Source organism: Coniophora puteana, assembly GCF_000271625.1.
Source record: "Coniophora puteana RWD-64-598 SS2 unplaced genomic scaffold CONPUscaffold_3, whole genome shotgun sequence".
NCBI classification, from domain to species: domain Eukaryota; kingdom Fungi; phylum Basidiomycota; class Agaricomycetes; order Boletales; family Coniophoraceae; genus Coniophora; species Coniophora puteana.
In genome coordinates, this window is record NW_006913055.1 from 56,786 (window position 1) to 73,652 (window position 16,867).

Consider the following 16,867-nt stretch of genomic DNA (forward strand, 5'->3'; position numbering starts at 1 on the left):
ATTACTGGAACCAATCTGAGCCGCGCCCGAAAATGCGACGGCGCGTGGTGTGGCAAGATCATGGTGGTTCGGCTCGTCCCGATCGGGAAGGTGACCAAGAATGCAGCATCGGGTGATTGTCGCATCTTTCCTGCACTGCCACATGTAGACAATGGCGACCCTCCTTGTCCGTGTCACACTCGCTAACTTACTGAATGACACCAAGTCCGCGGTCCACTTGCTCGTACTGCCAGACAAGTCTGGCCAGATCTCGACAGTTTCCTCTGCAATCTCCCTTCTCACGCTGGGGATTTGACGTTCGTTGCCGTGATGGCCAGGTCAGTCATGAACCGCACCAACTGCTGTGCCCTGTCTTCTCACCGCGCGCTTCTCATTCGGAATTCGAGCTGGGGTCCATTCGCCATCGTTAGCAATCTCTATCGAACCGCACCCTGCACCACTACACGAGGCAGGCAGTGAAGGAGACCTTATCAGTTGCGTTGCTAACGACGCCAACGCCCTGCCCGCCATCGTAACACCCAGTGCTCTACGTCCCTAACCATCCTTGACGTACACAGACACCACTTCTTGAGTCATGTCAAATCAGAAACGTCTCGTCCTGTACACCTCTCCGACCGGTAACGGGCGTCAGGTCCCGATCTTACTCGAGGAGCTCAAGTTAATCTACGGCCCTGCAATCGACTACGAGTGCGTCTATCACGGCTTTGCTTTCCCGGCTCTCTCATCAATGATTCGCGACAATTGCAAGAATTGTCCTTATTGACCGCAAGAAGGGAACACAGAAGGAACCCTGGTTTCTCGCCCTCAACCCAAATGGCAAGATCCCTACGCTCGTTGACAGAGCTCAGGAGAACTTTGCCGTATTCGAATCGTCCGCCATTCTGTTGTACCTTGTCCAGACGTTTGATGTCGACCGCCGGCTGTCGTTCGATCCTGCAACTCACCCGAAAGACTATTCGGAAATGATGCAGTGGCTCTTTTACGTGGTGCGTGCTGATGTCGGCTCGCCGATACATCGGCCCGAACCTTTTCACACAAGAGAGCTCATTCGGAATTCGCTCTCTTTGTTCAGCACGGCGGTCTTGCCATAGCCTATGGTCAATGTGAGCCACTATCACGTATGTGTGCAGCTATTGTCATCTGACGACTACGGCCGTACAGCCGTCCATTTCACCGAACTGGAGGAGGAAGTCCCATACGCGAAGAATCGTAAGTGAAACACTAATTACGTCATCATGAGGTCTCTGACCTCGCTCCTCTGCAGGATGGCTGACTGAGCTTGAACGACACTTTGGCGTGCTCGAGAGCCGACTCATCAATCGAAAGTACCTTTCCGGTCCAGGAGATGGTACTTACAGCGTGGCTGATATCAAAGCCATGGTTTGGTGCGTCCCCTTATCCGGCGCAGCCTCCAGTCGCTCACCTTCTGATGACCCGAATAAATGGGGTTTGGTGAAACATCAGGGCGGGTCCAAAAATGCTATCTCGACTTGGGGTGGGGCCGATTGACAAGTGGCCGAATGTCAAGGCATGGCTCGCTCGCATCGAGGAACGACCCGGTATCAGTGCCGCAGAGAAGGCGCTTCAATAGTAATCTTAGCAACTGAACATTTTGTACGATTAGCCTATCTTTGAAGTGTACCCCATCTACCCATGACCTTTAACTTACGAGGCATTGAATCTACCCTCGTGAGCAATCTAAAGACGTACCTCATAGACATGGGAACAAGGGGCTGACGTTCATCATGTGAACTTAGTTCAGAATCCGAAATGCATAGTACTCATGTGCATGCTACGGGGAGCGCATGGCACTTATATAAATGGTACAGCACTCAAATGCCCTTCGTCAGTCCCCAGTATTCCGGTTTCTGGCATGATGAGCTACAACTAATCACTATATACACTGAACATGACGCAGCGGTCCCGGAGAGTAGTCACTAAGGTTTCGTGACAGGGGACAGAGCCTACGATATTTTCATCAACTGGAATTACTGACGTCGAGGAGAAACTCATACTAACCTACTAATCCTCGTTCCACGAGAGTCCCCCGCGCGTAAGCTGCACATTCATGTGGATGACCAGGTGATTTATGATCATGGGCTGGACTGCAAACATCCATGTCGCGCCAATTTGATTGTAGTTTGCTGGCCAGTTAGCTCGGGCCGCAGTCTGTGTCACGGAAGCAAGGGCGTTCCTGGGATGATGTAAAGTTAGCAGTCAGCTATGCGTATACGCAAGAAGGAAGAGTTGGGAAACAAGCATACCACAAATAGAAGATCAAGCAATCCCGCCCTAAAACTTTCACCAGCTGAGCCCCTGACCATGTTCTATTCGGAGACTTGAAATAGTTTGTCACAGATTTCTTTCCCACAAGTATAAAGAGGCAAATATCAAATACAAATGAGGGTGTCCTTTGAAATTTCAGTGCCATCTCACAATATGTAGGATAGACCCTAGACGCAAGCTCACCACGTTAAGGTATACTCGGGAGAATTGACGCTGCATGTACTTGTCACACCGGTTTCCGTTGCTGAAGAGAATATTAGATATCGGACAGAATATTCTTATGCTTCCTAACCTTTTGATCGAGACCAAATAACACCTAGAACCCCCAGAATAACATTGCTCAGTAGCGTAATCACATAGAGCATAGTGATGGACACGATTATCACTCGTCCTGAAGTTTACGACAGCCATGAACAGCCTTGTATGGTGCGTTACGCCATCTAAACTTACTTTGACCGTATATCGCGAAGACATAGCTCATTAGCACACCTGTGTGATCCGCTAGCTTAGCACATTCCTGCTATGAGTTCATATAAGATACTGTATACCTTCGACTACTATCGACATAATTACGCCTTGTGATCAGTCAGTATCGTGGAAATAGTCTCCATCATATTGGGGATCTTACCCGCAGAAAGATCGAAATTCATATATCCGCGACCTGCCTTATTTCAGCACAACGTACTCATTGAGAGAAATAGTTGAAGATTTACACCTATCACAAACAACGAGTAATGTTAGTGCTATCTTTCTGGGAGAAAAAAACAACGACCCACAGTTCTTGTGTTAGTTGATGCGCTGTTCCCGGATGGGTTATATCCCAAACTAGAGCATAGTTGACTACCATCATGAGAATATAGGTCGATTTGGGATTGATATGTATGGCTCACACGCCATCGATACGATTGAGGCTATGAGTGCCGTGTATCGATTCTTAGAATACAATATTTATCAGCAATTTTTCAAAGAAGACACTACACGTACTAGCGTGTATGCTACTCTGAGAAAATTCCATGGGCGGCGCTTGTCGGAAATCTCAGTGAAGCTCTGCTTAAAACATGGAGGACCTTACCCAGCATAAAGACGCCTGGGGCAACCTCTCATGAGTCGATTGAGCGCATACTGTCATAGAATGGGGAGCAAACCTCATAGGGAAAAGTTATAACTGCGAAGATATGTCAATGTCTCACCATGGACGTGAAAATCTGATCATGCTCACTGTAGTCCCATATATACAAAGCACCCGCTGTTGCTATGCTCAGACTGGTGTAAACATGTTCCATACTAGTCAAACGCTCTAAGAATGCACCTGCCAGATAGTTGCACAAAACTTGCACTTGAAGATCGCTTATCAGCCATTCCGCTTCAACGTTGGTAGCAGTGACATCTAACATGCTAGGTGGGAGGTCAGAGAAAAGGTGGGGATGCGGCGATAGCAAGCTGAGAAGATAGGACGCTAAGTAGTCTCTTATCTATAGTTAGTCCATCAAAGGCTGCGCAAAGCAACGACAACAAGTAGCTCGATGATGCTGAGAGCAGAGAATATGTTTCCAAAACAGTAGCTATCAAACAAAGGGGCTCCAAAATTAACGATAATCAAGTGGGGAAGCATAAATAGAGCTGCGCGTAGGCATACAGCCTCGGGTGGAGGATCAACGTAACTCTGGACTCACCAACCCTCCGTAAGGGACAAGGTGTGACTCTCTCACGAAAGAAACGCAATGAAAGATCAAGTCAGCGTTCGCGTGCCTTTGAAGCTGTGTACCTTCTAAGCTTCAAGCTTCAAGCACAAGCTCGAGCAAGACTGAAGCTACTGAAGACTTACTAGACGGCCAAAGTTGTCGGTATATACTGTGGTTGGTTGTGTCTGTCGGATCTGTTGGATACGTGGACGAGTCCCCGTATCCATGGTATTCAATCTGAGGAACGAAGGTATTATATAGAGTAGTATATGTTCCATGAGTAATTACAGGTTGCGTAGACATTTTACGAGTTTCAGCTTTCAACTAGATAGTACTTGATGTTGCTCTATGGATACTCACATTGTTGTCCTTGCATTGTAACACAGCGCTTGTCGATGCAGAACGCTCTCCCTATACAAATGTACCTCAGGTATAGATAATCCCTGAAAGCGTACAATAAGTATATAACCAGCAGCTGTAGACATAAACGCCTTCCCTCCCGATAAAACAATCTTGCGAAATATCGAAGTTTCTGGTTTGTGCATCAGAAGACTCTGTAAGGATTCAGAATGGGTGAGAGTGCAGAAGGACCATGAGAATACTTAGCTTAGGACAGGTTGATTGAGACCTTGACGTTGATTTTCGAGAACACGTATGTGGTTATCGAGACTCTGTGCAACTTCCACGTCCGTCCGCATCACTCGAAGAACAAAGATGTATTTGGAGCTGAGATTGAACTTGGAACCCCACGTGGCGGGAAGTTGACAGAAAGCAATGCCCGGCTCGGTGACAATAGCGCAGTCATGTTCCGATCGGTGCGGCTCTTTGCCATTTGAGTGGCCCCAATCTATCACAGCAAGACTCCTTCCTCGTTGAGGCTCCCGTCACTCATCACTGCAATCATGGACGCTGAACCCATCTCCGTTCACCTGTTAGCTATCCTATCTTGGGCCTCTGAGGAACCATTACGCGCAGGAGGCATAGTGGGTTTAACGGTTGTGCTGGGGTACGCTCTCACTCGAGCGTTCAAGTCAGACCCAGTGCGTCACCTCTCCTCTTACTTTTCCTAACCCCCTATTTACCTGCTTGCATTCACTCTCTAGCTCTCCCATATCCCCATTGTTGGCCCAAAGTCCTACGTCGGCTCTTACATCTATGCCCTCAAACATGCCGTTCGCATGCAACCTGCCATCCGTGAGGGTTATCTCAAGTACGGCGGGCGCCCTTTCCGCATCCCTACCTTGTACGGCTGGCAGGTCGTGCTCGCTAGTCCGGACCTACTCAAGGAGGTGGGTCGAGCCCCAGATGACTCACTTAGCTTCTTCGAGGCTGCGAACCAAGTACGTCTTTCGCTGTTTCCTTGCGTTGAAGTTATGCTGACATCATGCTATGTACAATGACCTTAGGACTTCAAGCTGGAACATACCATGGCTCACCGCTCGCACCACACGCATTTGCACGTACCTGTTATCCAAAACCGCCTTACTAGGAATCTGGCGCGTCTGTTCACGGACATACGAGAGGAGATTGTAGCTGCTTTTAACGATGGACTCGGACTGCAGGGGAATGGTATGTTGGGCAGGACCTCCGCCTCAATATGCACAATACTGATGTAAGGATGAAATCCCAGATTGGAAGGCCATCCCAGCACATGACATGGCGGCGAACGTCGTCGCGCGCACGAGTAATCGCGTATTCGTTGGGCTTCCGTACTGTACGTCCAATCCCTTCCTCCCCGTTGTCGTCACTTCTCAATCGTGGACTCAAGGTCGCGACCCCGAGTACATCGACCTTTGCATTCGATTCACCCTCGACATCGCCAAAGCTGCGATAACTATCAAGCTGTTCCCTAAGATTCTATCTCCGTACGTGCTGCTTTCACAATAGCTTGCCATGCGATAACGTAACATAATCTGACGTCTACTTTTCAGCCTCGTTGCACGCTACTTGACGAATGCGCACAACAATCTTCAACATGCGCATAAGCTGCTTGGACCCATGATTGAGGAACGTCTACGGCTAGAGGCTGAGCTAGGAGATGAGTGGACTGAAAAGCCCGTGAGTGATGCACGCTGTTGCTGATGTTAGACATGCTAATATATGATCACTGGAACTGTTAGAATGACCTCCTCTCATGGTGCATCGACGAATCTAAGGGAATCGAACGCACACCATACGAGATCGCCCGTCGGATCCTCGTTATCAACTTTGCTGCAATACACGTACGTCTTCATCACCAACTTTGCAAGTTTTAATCGCTCACGTCAGGCTTTGTTGGCGGCACACGTCTAGACGAGCTCAAACGTACGTCTCCTTCTCCCTGAGCTCTCATCATCTGAAGTCTCATCGACGATCTGACCGCCGATATGCAGAACTTCTGCCAAGCACTTTTCAATATAGCCGCTTACCCCTCCTACGTCCCCGCCCTGCGCGAAGAAGTTTCCCGCATCGTCACAGCCGAGGGGTGGACGAAAGCAGCGATGGGAAAGATGGTAAAACTAGAGAGTTTCCTCGCAGAGACGATGCGTCTCGAGGGACTCAATATCCGTATGCGTCCCCCTTCCTCTAAACCCACTGCGACGCTCACATGCGGCGCTCGATACAGTGACGATGCAGCGCAAAGCAATGCATGACATCACTCTCTCAGACGGAACATTCGTCCCCGTTGGCACCGTCGTCGCTGTCGCCGCGGACGTGCGCCACCTCGACCCCGCGCTGCACGGCGACGAGCCAGAAACGTTTGACCCGTGGCGGTTCCTCAAACACGATGGGCCTTCGCCCGCAGATGGCGTAGAAGGGGAAGAAGGGGAAGATAAGGTTCAGAACAGAGTTGTTAGCGTGAACGAGGATTGGTTGGTGTTCGGGTATGGTCGACATGCATGGTGCGTTCGGTTCTTCTCTTTCAAATTATATTTCGACATGCAGAGCTGAACCCTGCGGCTGGTCTTTACAGCCCAGGCCGGTTCTTCGTCGTGAACGAGCTCAAGGCCATGCTCGCACACGTTCTCGTGACATACGACGTCAAGCTCATGGACGACGCGCGCGGCGAACGGCCTGCGAGCTTCGTGCTGGGCGCGAGTCGTGCGGCCAATCAGACGGCGAAGGTAATGTTTAGGAAGCGCGCAGATTAAGTACTGTCAGGTAATTATTCGTGGTCTTTGATCTGTTCGGTGTATCTCCATTTGTTATCTCCCTATGTAATATTATCATTGACTGACAATGTGGAATCGAATGTGAACACAAGATCCGGAGCAACACAATGCCCAGCTCATGTATTGCAAGTCGGTGAAACAGTTTGATAAGCACCACGTACTAGTCTTGCGTGGTGACATTTAGATTAACATAGATTGGAGGCTTTAGGATGAAAGACACGTAAGATAGCAAGTTCTCTTCGGATCAGATGGTTTAATATTGTCAAAACGAAGGAATGGGGATCGGGCTATCAAACGGTAAAGCGATGGCATTCAAAGCGCTTCCACTCTTGGAAAGCTCGTGACCATTGCTTTCTTCAGCGTACTTGGTAAAAGTTCACATTCGATACGTTGCCTAGTCTCAAGTTTGTACTACTCAGAATTTAACCTATGCGAGTTAGCCAAGCGTAGGTGAAAGCGTGTTGCGATTATTGTGTGGAAGGTGATTTGGTACCTTTTTGGCAAGCATGAAGAATATCAGTGAGTTCGAAGCATGTCCTTGTCTCAAAGAGCTACATACGCGTTAAACCCATTTGGAGTAATACTCTGAAACGGATTGTATATTCAGGGGGATTCAGAAAAGTATAACAAGAAAATCACTGACGCGATGGTAGAAGGAGACAACTGTGTTCGTGATCGATAACATTGCTTAATCTCTGAGCTCGCAGGAAGCTAACGGAGAGAGTGAAACACTGACGAATCATGCATATGCAGTATAGCATCCCGTCTCGTAATAATGTCTTCAGAAGTTCGCATTGTCTCGAAGTGCACGAGCCACAGTCAAGCCAAGTATTACTGGAGAAATAAGGGCATGAGTACAGTTGGATCGAATAGCTGGATTTGAACTTACGAAGCTCAGTCATGAGGATCAAAGCATACCCTATAGGTAGAACTATCGTCCATCTACTGACAACGCAGGATGCTATCCCGGGGACGGAGTACAGCCCATCTACAGATATTTGCAATAGGTTTCAGATAGTATTCACGACAAGAAACCACAGACATCTCACGTCTTGTTCTGAGAACAGCTGCAGCAAACATCATTGCACCTGCAGCGAAAATCATCTAGTTTTGATGAACTCGAAGCGCATGATATATCATGCATAGAAATGCTCACAATAGCACACAAGGATAACATGGTGCGGACAATCCTATGGCAGCTCCATGCAGCATAAATTCTCTTGAAGAAAAGTCCTGCATAGGGGCTTCATAAGCTTTCGCAATAGGAATTATGTCTACAAAGTCTCACCTTCGGAAGTCACAATTGACAGCTTCTATTGCTGGATGTGGAGCAAGCCTCAGGATGAGGAAGTATCATGTGAAAGTAGATGATTACCTGTGTTGAGGTCGAGCAGAACTCTACACGTTGTGTCGCTATGGTTGACATTGCCGAGTGCTAGCATTAGCCTACCTGACACTTTAGTCTGTACTTGTTTCCTTCGAAGGATAAATTGAGTCTTTCTTACATATGATACGCAGTGATAGCCACGCGAACGGGCTGTATCGAGCAGTGATATACATGACCTGATCAGGGCCTATGCGGCTCCCCTTGCCCTTTCTCAACGACAGGTAGTCTATCTTCAGATTGACCATTATCTTACACCAGTACGACCAGAATACCAAGCACAGAGAGATTACCTCACTAGCACAGTTGAGGAGGCAATCATATATCTGTAGATGGATTAGAGCGTATAGTATAAATCAATTACGATGATAATTCACCAGTAAAGCGAAGACAGATACTAGCAATGCTTCGAATTAGCTGGGAACACAGTATTGCGAAGGCACCGTACCATCAAAGTACTGTTATCAGATCATTTCAGCGAACCTCTCCTGTTTTCCCATATATGTGAGCACATACATTTCCTTCGTTCAAGAAGGCTTATTACTTTCTTCGTGGCGTGTTTTCTGTGGTGTCTGGACAACTCGTCCATTGAGGACGTTAGGGAGCAATGTTACTCCGTCTGATATGGAAGGGGGTGGTAAGAACGTGGATGAGCCTTCGTGAGATTACCTAGGCTTATATGAGTAGTGTACTACAGTTACGAGACAGAAGATTCTCCTTGCGGAGCCGGACAGCCTTGTTGATGGCAGGCTCCGATTACTCCTTATCATCAGGATAGCGTAATTCTAGAAGTGTTACACTTGTGTCTCTTCAGCTTCATTCAGGCTAGTTTATATCGTTTCAGTACTTGTACATGTCCGTACCTGAACTTCTACTATCACATCAGCAATCAGAAGAAAACAATGTGTCCTTCCGTACAAATCTGAAGATCTCACAGTGTATGACTCGATGAGGGCAAATGCATTTGCCTGCATTCTCACGAGGCTATGATCTGATGAACCTACGGAGCTGGCGGTGATGCGAGTAGTGACGATTTGCAATGAACTACAGCTACGAGTCAGAAATGTACGCGTTGAAACTGCATACTGGCTACTTAATTTGCGGCTCAAGAACTGGCACGAGTATCAGAGAACTACAGATGGCCAGAGTCAAGTTGCTAGATATTCTGAGGGGATAACATTATGCACTGACTTATTCACCAATCCTTCTCCGGACACCGGTCGCTCGGTGTTTTCCGTAGATGATGAGGGTCCAAGATCGGGCCAAACTAGACTCGTAACCATTCTCAGCCTATGCGTGCCTAAAGAGGCAACGAGCCAGAGGCTGCGCTCGAGCTTCCCAGCTCGTTACCCGACTAGGGTCCACAGCGCTGAAACTGGTTACGAGTCTACGGTCAAAGCGCTTATGGTAAAGAATAGACCATCTCGACTCCGGATCAGGAAACTACACATTTCATTGAAATTACCGTGTAACGCCGGCTGACAGCCACAACGTGGTATGGTGTTCCTGCATCTCAGAATAAGGACGCGTTAAGAAGCGTCTCAGTCTCAGTAGATGGGCCGCCAAGCGCATCCCCAGTGCGCCAGACTTCATGAACCATACGAAGCTGTGGCACCAAAGCGATGCTTGCAAGTACTATCGACATCCATGCCGCCAGGCCCATAAACATGTAGATCACTTCATTGAAGTATGAAGACTTCGTCCCCAAGCAGCCGGGTGAGCACGAGAGTGTTGCTTAAATCCATGAAAAAGGACGCATACAAAAACACCCTACAACTAAAGGATGTGCTCTGATTACGACTCCTCCGTTCTGTTTTCAAGTTCGTAGCTCTCTGTTCTGTTCATGCTACGCCGCTGAAACTGTAATGATGATATTATGGTGTCGGTACACGGAAGGTCCAGCTCTTGCGAGCTAGCCAGGTTGAGCTGTAGGCGAGAAGCCAGAATGGAGTGAAAGGTAGCCTGATAGCTATAACAATATTAGAATCTTAAAGTGAAAGAGATAGAGGCCTCAACGGCAAAGCTCACTTATCCAACATGTTCATAGTGACTCCCTACTCAATTGGACTAAGCTTGCTACGAAGGCTGAAAGAAAAAATTACGCACAGGAACTGATGCCGTGACCAGATTTGCTACCGAGAATACTATTGTATTCACGCCACCAGATCAGCCGGCAGGAGATGAATCTAGCTGAGGTGCTCACGGGTCATGCAAAAACAGTATATCGCTCCACCACTCATCAGAGTCTTCAGAAGGCCGAGGTGTGGCCGGTCTCGTATGAGGCGTATGCCAATCAAACCAGATATTGCTAAACACACGTGAGTGATAAATATGAGATCGTGAGCTGCGCCTTCTGACCTAGCTCAACCACAAGCAGGATTACGAAAGCACTGGGAAGAATGTTGGAGGGCTCTTTGACTGCAGTGCATCCGTCGAGGCTCGAAACGGGTGATGCCACAACTCAATGAGGTTCAGGGCAGGTCCAGAAACCAATAGTATATGCACTCACATGTCACCGTGAAGACGAATATCGCAATAAGAACCATGAGTGGGACGAGCCCGATCTAAATTCACGTCAAAGCTAGATATCCACCAAGTTGATGATATCACGAACCAGGATCAAGGACAAAATTATATAGAGAATGCGCCTTTGGCAGTTCCACATGATGTAAGTGCGCAGGAAGAAGAGACCTGGCATCCAGATTTCAGAATTAGGTGAGCGCATACCATTAAGGCTAAACCTTACACTCTGAACATATCAATGAAATAGCCTCGATCACTGGAAACGATGTTAGCTTACGATCATACTCAGGACAAGCAGTAGTTCATACAAGAGCAGACTTCGAACATAGATTGACATGTCTAGTCAACAGGCACGTTTATGAGTCTGAATGTGTCACAACTTGCTGGCTTACCCTGTCGCTAAGACCGGGAAACAATAGGACTACTGCAACAGTAAGGTCTGCATCTCTTAACGTGAAGTACAACGCACATCGAAGGACTAGTGGCATCGCCATGAAAGGAAGGTATCGTGTCAGGACGTACAACACCTTTCCGAGACCCATGCGACGCCTTGTCCAAAGGTAATCAAGCTGCAAGCAGTTTAGACTGTGTGAACGACATCAATAAATCGGGAATACCTCGTCGGGGAGGCTGAGAAGATAGCTGTAGACCTGAGGAGCTCAAGGATGAAGAAGTCGGAATCATACGGAAATGTCTCTTCGACGCGCACCAGCATGGATGTGACGGAAACTGTAAGGGCGGTAAGACAGTACTCTGGTCGCGCAACAGTGCGAAGTGTCTTACCGTTCATGTACTAGACGTTGAAAGACTGTGTTAGAGCTCCTAGTAGACGTGACGATCCCAGCGAGACGTACGTTGGTTAGCTGGGCATTTTTGGCGAGAAGAATAGACTGTTCCATCACGGAAATCGTGATGAGGGACACGTCCTAGAGCCGGGAATTCTGAAGGGAAGCAAGGTAGCTGATCAACCTGTCGGAGACTCGATGAGAACAGTGCAATCCTTTTTTAAACTGGCCAATGCGGGCTCGCTGCAGGTCATCACGTATGCTGTCTCTGGCAACGCCAGTGACTAGCGACCAGTGAACATCGCATTTGTGATGATCACCTATGTCCGAGGTGAAACTTTGACATGATACGATGGGGTCCCAACGTTTGGACAACGGGCGAGGCAAAGGATGCTCGCGGCTGGGAAAATTTAAAAGAACTCGGATTGGCAGATTTGTCACTCCTCGCACTGCTACATGAGGACTAGGTGTGTACCATCTGGATTCCATACGCCGAGACGTCACCTAAACATCGCTAAGCCCAAGTCATTCACACTGTTCGTTCCGCTATCATTCGTAAATCATTGCATTGGACATGTAGCTAGTAGGCTCGCATATAAACTAATCTAAACGTGACCGCGATACACCTTGACAAGAGACAGTCAGCAAAGGGCCCAATGAGTGAGACGTCGATAAAAGAAGAGAAGGATCAGACATCCAAAGGAAGGTCTGCGAAGACCTCTCATCGAGCCAGCCCCCGCTTCCCGCCCAGCGCACCCCGAGGGGCGGCCCACACACGCCCACGTTTTTGGGTTCACGGGGCGCGGGGGAATGTAGACGTTCCGCATTGGGGGAGTACTCCCTTGCGAGGAGGGCTCTAGAGTGGAAACTGCGAATGTACGGAAAAGTTTCATCATAAAAGCGGCGCGCGAGAACGCGTCATGATGAGATAAGGAATGATGTACTCACAAGAATAGGTTGGTGGCACAGCTGGCAGTGACGATAGCCAGGAGGGACCTGGAAGAGAGATTGCTTAGTACGAGAGCTCACGAAAATGAAAGATGGGAGAAGGTGAAGAATCAGACAAAATGGCACTGGCAAGTACACTGTGCGCCCCGTAGGACGCGTGTTCGTTGCGAACGAACGCTCTATTCCTCGGCATGGTCGTGTAGGACGGGGAAGAGAATATGGTCATCATGTAAAGGAAGGCGATGGATGGCTATCTTAAAGATATGAAAGCTCACCTAGTCCGTCGATGCCAACCGATGAGATGAGAAGGGGAAGATCGAAAGGGACGCGGACGAAGATGCTCAAAAAAATTGCACCGCTTTATAGCACGCCATCGTCATGCTTGGCCTTGTTTGGCTTATTCCAACACGTGAGATGTGAGCGTGAGTAAGCTAGTCGCAACTTGCCGAAGCCGAGACGCCCCCTTTAGGACGGCCGTCGGGCACGAGCCGCTTTTGTACTCACCAACATCAACGGCGGCGACGAGCAGACCATCACTCCATCACTCCCTTTCCACCTACCTTGACATCGTATGCCATCTATACTTTCACCAATGCTTCCATGGATGGGCTCCAATCTTTCTGAGCCTACCATGACACCCCATCGGGCCCCGGAAGCCCAACGGCGGCCCCGCTCGCCTGAGATCATTGACGTCGACCTCCTCGATGACGAAGACGTCGCCCCTAGAAGGAGCACAACCCGCCCATCCAGCCCACGAAGGCGGAGAGTAAACGAGGAAGGCAGGAGTAGAGGTGTCTCGAGGAATGGCTCGGCGCTTCCCGATGATGCGGACGTGGTCATTCTCGACGACGGCGGGGACTCAGACGACGATGTACAGTTTATGGGAATGTCTTTCAATCCACAGCGACAGCGCCAACAACAAAGGAGTGCGTTTCTCTGCCCTTTGTTTTGTCTGTCTGCACCATGTTAACCAACACCCTTTGTTCTCGACTTTGTTCCCTGCCACCCACTCGCGCATATATGCATGATATGCACTCTCGGCACCTCCCCTCCTTTCGCCTTTGTCCCCCTACTACGAATGCACAGTCCCCCGTCGAACCATCTTCTCTCCTCCACCTCCCAACTCACGTGGCTCCGTCCCACCCGTACCGCCCGTCCCAGCCCATTTCCGGCGACGGGACATCCAGCCTCCGATGCGCCGCCATCCGCCACCCTTCCCCAATGACGTGATCGTCGCACACGACGACCCTCTTCCCTTTGAAGCCAACATCCGTGCTCCCGCCCCGAACAGTAATGCCGGCAGGGCCCCGGCCGCTGCACCGCGGTCGCACCACACCCCGACGATGGGTCTCGGTGGCGCACTTATTGCTCGCGAGAGGCACGAGCGTTATCGCCCCGAGCCTGCAGGCGTCGAGCAAGAGGACATGCCGCGCAACGCCCTGCTCCGCGTCGGCCCGCGCGTGCAACCGGGATGGGGCTATGACGATCGAGCGTTCGCCATTGGCGGCCCGTGGGGACGCCACGCGGACCCACTCTTTGGCTTCGGCTCGGACGATGAGGATGATCCTGATTGGGACCCAGAGGACGTAGGCGGAGCGGATAGATTCTTTCCTCAGGCGATGGGCGACATCGACGCGCTTGCAGCGCATGACGCCGCCAACTCGTTTGGAGGATGGGATAGACCCCGCTGGGGTGGATGGGGATGGCCTGGTGTCTGGGGAGGAGGCGCCGGGCTGTTTGGAGGTCGGGAGAGGGCGAGGGAGAAGGAGCCCGAGTATCTCCCGGAGTACACGCACCCCAAGCGGTTACCTGCAGCATTTACGGCGGATTTTGCGCCGCCTTCGCCTGAGGAGGTTAAGCCGGACGTCATCGTGGTCCGTGACTCGTCGCATTCGCCTCGGATATCTCGGGCCCGGCCGGGAGCGAGTGCGAGCTCAAGCGCGCAGAAGCTCGAGGAGGAGGCTCCAATTGCAGGCGGCATGACACTCGTGTGCCCTCGATGTCGCGACCCGCTTGCGCTTGGGAGCGCGGACACGGGCGCGAAGCGTGAGCGGAGTAGGCTCTGGGGCCTGCGTTGCGGTCATTTGCTCGATGGCAAGTGCGTCGACGAGCTTTCTCACCCTCGGGCACCCACTCCTCCCCCATCTGCGACCCCGCCTGTGATCGTTCGCCCTGATCCGAAGGGCAAAGGCAAGGCAAAGGCCACTGACACCGATATGGCGAACACGTTCGACGCCTCCACGTCGGTGCGCATGCCTGGAGCGTTTACCTACAACGATGCGCCGCCGCCGCCGTACATCCACGACCCTTACGAATCCAATCCCATTCGCTCCCGCCTGCGCTCTCATAACTCACACCCCCACTTTGGACCCGGTGCATCATCTTCGTCACAACCTTCAATCCCCGGTCCTATCCCCGCACCACATCAATATCCGTCCGTCCCCTCCACGCCCACATCACGCCGCACTGCCCAACACCCCACTGAGCCCCCGGTCCGGGCCTCGACGCGGCGTGGGCGCACGCGTCCTGGACCCGGTCGCGGCCGCGGTGGCAAGGGAAAAGGCAAAGCGAAAGGTCCGGTCGTCGAGGCTGAGCACAGCTGGTGCTGCCCCGTTGCTGGGTGTGGGCGCGAGCATCTCTCGCTCAAGATCGATGGGCGGTGGGTGCCCGATGTGCGGAGGGGAGCTATTGGCGTTTACGTCTAGTGGTAGGTCGGATTCGGCGACGTGTTGAAGACGATATTTGCTGATGCTGTACTGTTGCAGGATATTGCGCTTCGTCGGTCGCCGTGCTCGATCGTTTTTTTGCTCGGCGTTTTTTTAAAATGTTTTCCTCGCATGGTATCATATTGCATACAGCAGACAGATACGGTTCCGCACGCCTTTTTGGGAGACGCGACGCTTGGACATCTCCGAAATAATAGAATGTGCTTGTATCTCATCTTCACTTGTCACCCTCCAACATCAGCTGCCGTGTCTGAAACGAAGGTACGTTCTTCGGATCCTACCCGGGATGACTGACGCTGCACGTCTTCGTGAGCCACTGATGAGCAACCTTCGGTTGACACTCGGACGCACGGCCCGTTTGAAGTTGGGGAATGAGGGTCGGAGCGGCACCCGTGCACTTCAGTCAAATATTTACGAAAACTAGACTGCGCTTGACAGAGACTCCCTATAGCCTTTCCTCGATATGTGTTTACGCGTGAGATGGCGACGACCCCATGACTACCGTGGTCATCGCTCGAAGACCACGAGTCGAGCTATGAGAAGCTGGACTTGGAGGCCCGCTCCGTGTCTTTGGACGCTGCGCTCGGCTTCCTTCGACCTCCTCGGGCATGTGTCTGTGAAACGGCGAGGGGCTCGTGGTTTTGCTGACGACCGGTTGAGAACATGAGACAAACTATGAGCTACGGGCTTCATGTTTACGTGGCCTGTTTCACGTTCTTTGCTTGTGCCGCCGCAGCCAAAGCAGGTCCGTTCTAACACAACATGCCCTATGACTTGATGAGGATCGTATCGGCCCGAAGTTGCTCACAAATAGGGAGACCGATGGTAGTACTGGTCTTTCCGTGTCGTTTATTGTACTTTGACCGCGGTTTGGTATTGAAGCCTATGTATAGCACAGTACATGGCATACTGGAATCTTGGCTTATCCAGCTATGTGATAACAACAAGCTGCGAGCGGGGATGGCTGGCACAAGTTCCGTGTGAGGTGCACTAGCTGATTATGGATAGACGCCGTGCTGGGGCACGCTGCGTGCGCGTGGATCGAGAGCTTCAGCTGCTATGATAGAAACAAAGTTCGGAACGTGAGTGAGTGTGTGTGGTATCGTGTACTCATGTCAGCTGGGGTTTGTTTGTTAAGAAGGTCGATCTAAGTAGGAGTCACGCCCAACCTCGCCAACTAATCGTACTAATCAATGTGCAATCTTCAATCAAGTCTTCGATCGATGCAATTGAATGCGTAGGCACGATCTATATCGCTGGTTGAAGGCGAGTATGTAGATGCAAGACGAGCTGCATACTGACAGTGACACGATAAGTCCCCGCACGCCTCGTGCCTGTCCAAAAGACTATCGAAGCCCCGCCTCGAGGCAAGTCGACGGTA

General features: G+C 50.5%; 6 protein-coding genes across 6 annotated transcripts; 3 read left to right on the forward strand and 3 right to left on the reverse strand.

Annotated features, from left to right (window-relative positions):
* Positions 1-375: 375 nt before the first annotated feature.
* Positions 376-1,652, forward strand: CONPUDRAFT_118896 (glutathione S-transferase C-terminal-like protein). The gene is made up of 6 exons (XM_007767358.1): positions 376-687; positions 749-986; positions 1,073-1,103; positions 1,162-1,209; positions 1,265-1,385; positions 1,465-1,652. The coding sequence occupies exons 1-6, from the start codon at positions 575-577 to the stop codon at positions 1,589-1,591; spliced, it is 678 nt and encodes a 225-aa protein (XP_007765548.1). The 5' UTR covers positions 376-574; the 3' UTR covers positions 1,592-1,652.
* Positions 1,653-1,886: 234 nt separating this feature from the next.
* CONPUDRAFT_142252 (uncharacterized protein) lies at positions 1,887-3,301 on the reverse strand (the record flags this gene model as incomplete). Its single annotated transcript, XM_007767359.1, has 10 exons — positions 1,887-1,964; positions 2,020-2,194; positions 2,265-2,362; positions 2,470-2,530; positions 2,579-2,602; positions 2,737-2,775; positions 2,972-3,001; positions 3,063-3,126; positions 3,177-3,197; positions 3,271-3,301. The coding sequence occupies 9 exons, from the start codon at positions 3,299-3,301 to the stop codon at positions 2,023-2,025; spliced, it is 540 nt and encodes a 179-aa protein (XP_007765549.1). The 3' UTR covers positions 1,887-1,964; positions 2,020-2,022.
* A 1,505-nt stretch (positions 3,302-4,806) lies between these two features.
* Positions 4,807-7,214, forward strand: CONPUDRAFT_99092 (cytochrome P450). The gene is made up of 11 exons (XM_007767360.1): positions 4,807-5,008; positions 5,072-5,308; positions 5,375-5,537; positions 5,599-5,682; positions 5,737-5,833; positions 5,900-6,026; positions 6,089-6,190; positions 6,261-6,272; positions 6,341-6,515; positions 6,574-6,850; positions 6,922-7,214. Exons 1-11 carry the CDS (start codon positions 4,871-4,873, stop codon positions 7,097-7,099), a joined length of 1,590 nt encoding a protein of 529 aa, XP_007765550.1. The 5' UTR covers positions 4,807-4,870; the 3' UTR covers positions 7,100-7,214.
* Positions 7,215-10,238: 3,024 nt separating this feature from the next.
* On the reverse strand, positions 10,239-11,363 carry CONPUDRAFT_135404 (uncharacterized protein). Its single transcript, XM_007767361.1, has 9 exons — positions 11,336-11,363; positions 11,251-11,283; positions 11,119-11,195; positions 11,014-11,068; positions 10,863-10,964; positions 10,708-10,812; positions 10,611-10,648; positions 10,533-10,558; positions 10,239-10,473 (listed from the first exon to the last, which is right to left on the reverse strand). Exons 1-9 carry the CDS (start codon positions 11,352-11,354, stop codon positions 10,299-10,301), a joined length of 630 nt encoding a protein of 209 aa, XP_007765551.1. The 5' UTR covers positions 11,355-11,363; the 3' UTR covers positions 10,239-10,298.
* A 1,011-nt stretch (positions 11,364-12,374) lies between these two features.
* Positions 12,375-13,079, reverse strand: CONPUDRAFT_135405 (uncharacterized protein). The gene has a single exon (XM_007767362.1). It carries the CDS (start codon positions 12,706-12,708, stop codon positions 12,454-12,456), a length of 255 nt encoding a protein of 84 aa, XP_007765552.1. The 5' UTR covers positions 12,709-13,079; the 3' UTR covers positions 12,375-12,453.
* A 198-nt stretch (positions 13,080-13,277) lies between these two features.
* On the forward strand, positions 13,278-15,693 carry CONPUDRAFT_142255 (uncharacterized protein). The gene is made up of 3 exons (XM_007767363.1): positions 13,278-13,686; positions 13,847-15,467; positions 15,526-15,693. Exons 1-2 carry the CDS (start codon positions 13,332-13,334, stop codon positions 15,463-15,465), a joined length of 1,974 nt encoding a protein of 657 aa, XP_007765553.1. The 5' UTR covers positions 13,278-13,331; the 3' UTR covers positions 15,466-15,467; positions 15,526-15,693.
* Positions 15,694-16,867: the final 1,174 nt, after the last annotated feature.

What these genes read in the sequence shown, in the direction of transcription:
- CONPUDRAFT_118896 (XM_007767358.1), top strand. Translation starts at nt 575, where the DNA reads ATGTCAAATCAGAAACGTCTCGTCCTGTACACCTCTCCGACCGGTAAC. An exon ending in TGCCATAGCCTATGGTCAAT is followed by an intron (nt 1,104 to 1,161) that starts GTGAGCCACTAT and finishes ACGGCCGTACAG; the next exon opens with CCGTCCATTTCACCGAACTG. An exon ending in AGTCCCATACGCGAAGAATC is followed by an intron (nt 1,210 to 1,264) that starts GTAAGTGAAACA and finishes GCTCCTCTGCAG; the next exon opens with GATGGCTGACTGAGCTTGAA.
- CONPUDRAFT_99092 (XM_007767360.1), top strand. Translation starts at nt 4,871, where the DNA reads ATGGACGCTGAACCCATCTCCGTTCACCTGTTAGCTATCCTATCTTGG. An exon ending in GAGCGTTCAAGTCAGACCCA is followed by an intron (nt 5,009 to 5,071) that starts GTGCGTCACCTC and finishes TTCACTCTCTAG; the next exon opens with CTCTCCCATATCCCCATTGT. An exon ending in GGGTATGGTCGACATGCATG is followed by an intron (nt 6,851 to 6,921) that starts GTGCGTTCGGTT and finishes TGGTCTTTACAG; the next exon opens with CCCAGGCCGGTTCTTCGTCG.
- CONPUDRAFT_135404 (XM_007767361.1), bottom strand. An exon ending in ATACTGTTTTTGCATGACCC is followed by an intron (nt 10,649 to 10,707) that starts GTGAGCACCTCA and finishes TGAATACAATAG; the next exon opens with TATTCTCGGTAGCAAATCTG. An exon ending in ACTATGAACATGTTGGATAA is followed by an intron (nt 10,474 to 10,532) that starts GTGAGCTTTGCC and finishes ATATTGTTATAG; the next exon opens with CTATCAGGCTACCTTTCACT.
- CONPUDRAFT_135405 (XM_007767362.1), bottom strand. Translation starts at nt 12,708, where the DNA reads ATGATGAAACTTTTCCGTACATTCGCAGTTTCCACTCTAGAGCCCTCC.
- CONPUDRAFT_142255 (XM_007767363.1), top strand. Translation starts at nt 13,332, where the DNA reads ATGCCATCTATACTTTCACCAATGCTTCCATGGATGGGCTCCAATCTT. An exon ending in ACAGCGCCAACAACAAAGGA is followed by an intron (nt 13,687 to 13,846) that starts GTGCGTTTCTCT and finishes ACGAATGCACAG; the next exon opens with TCCCCCGTCGAACCATCTTC.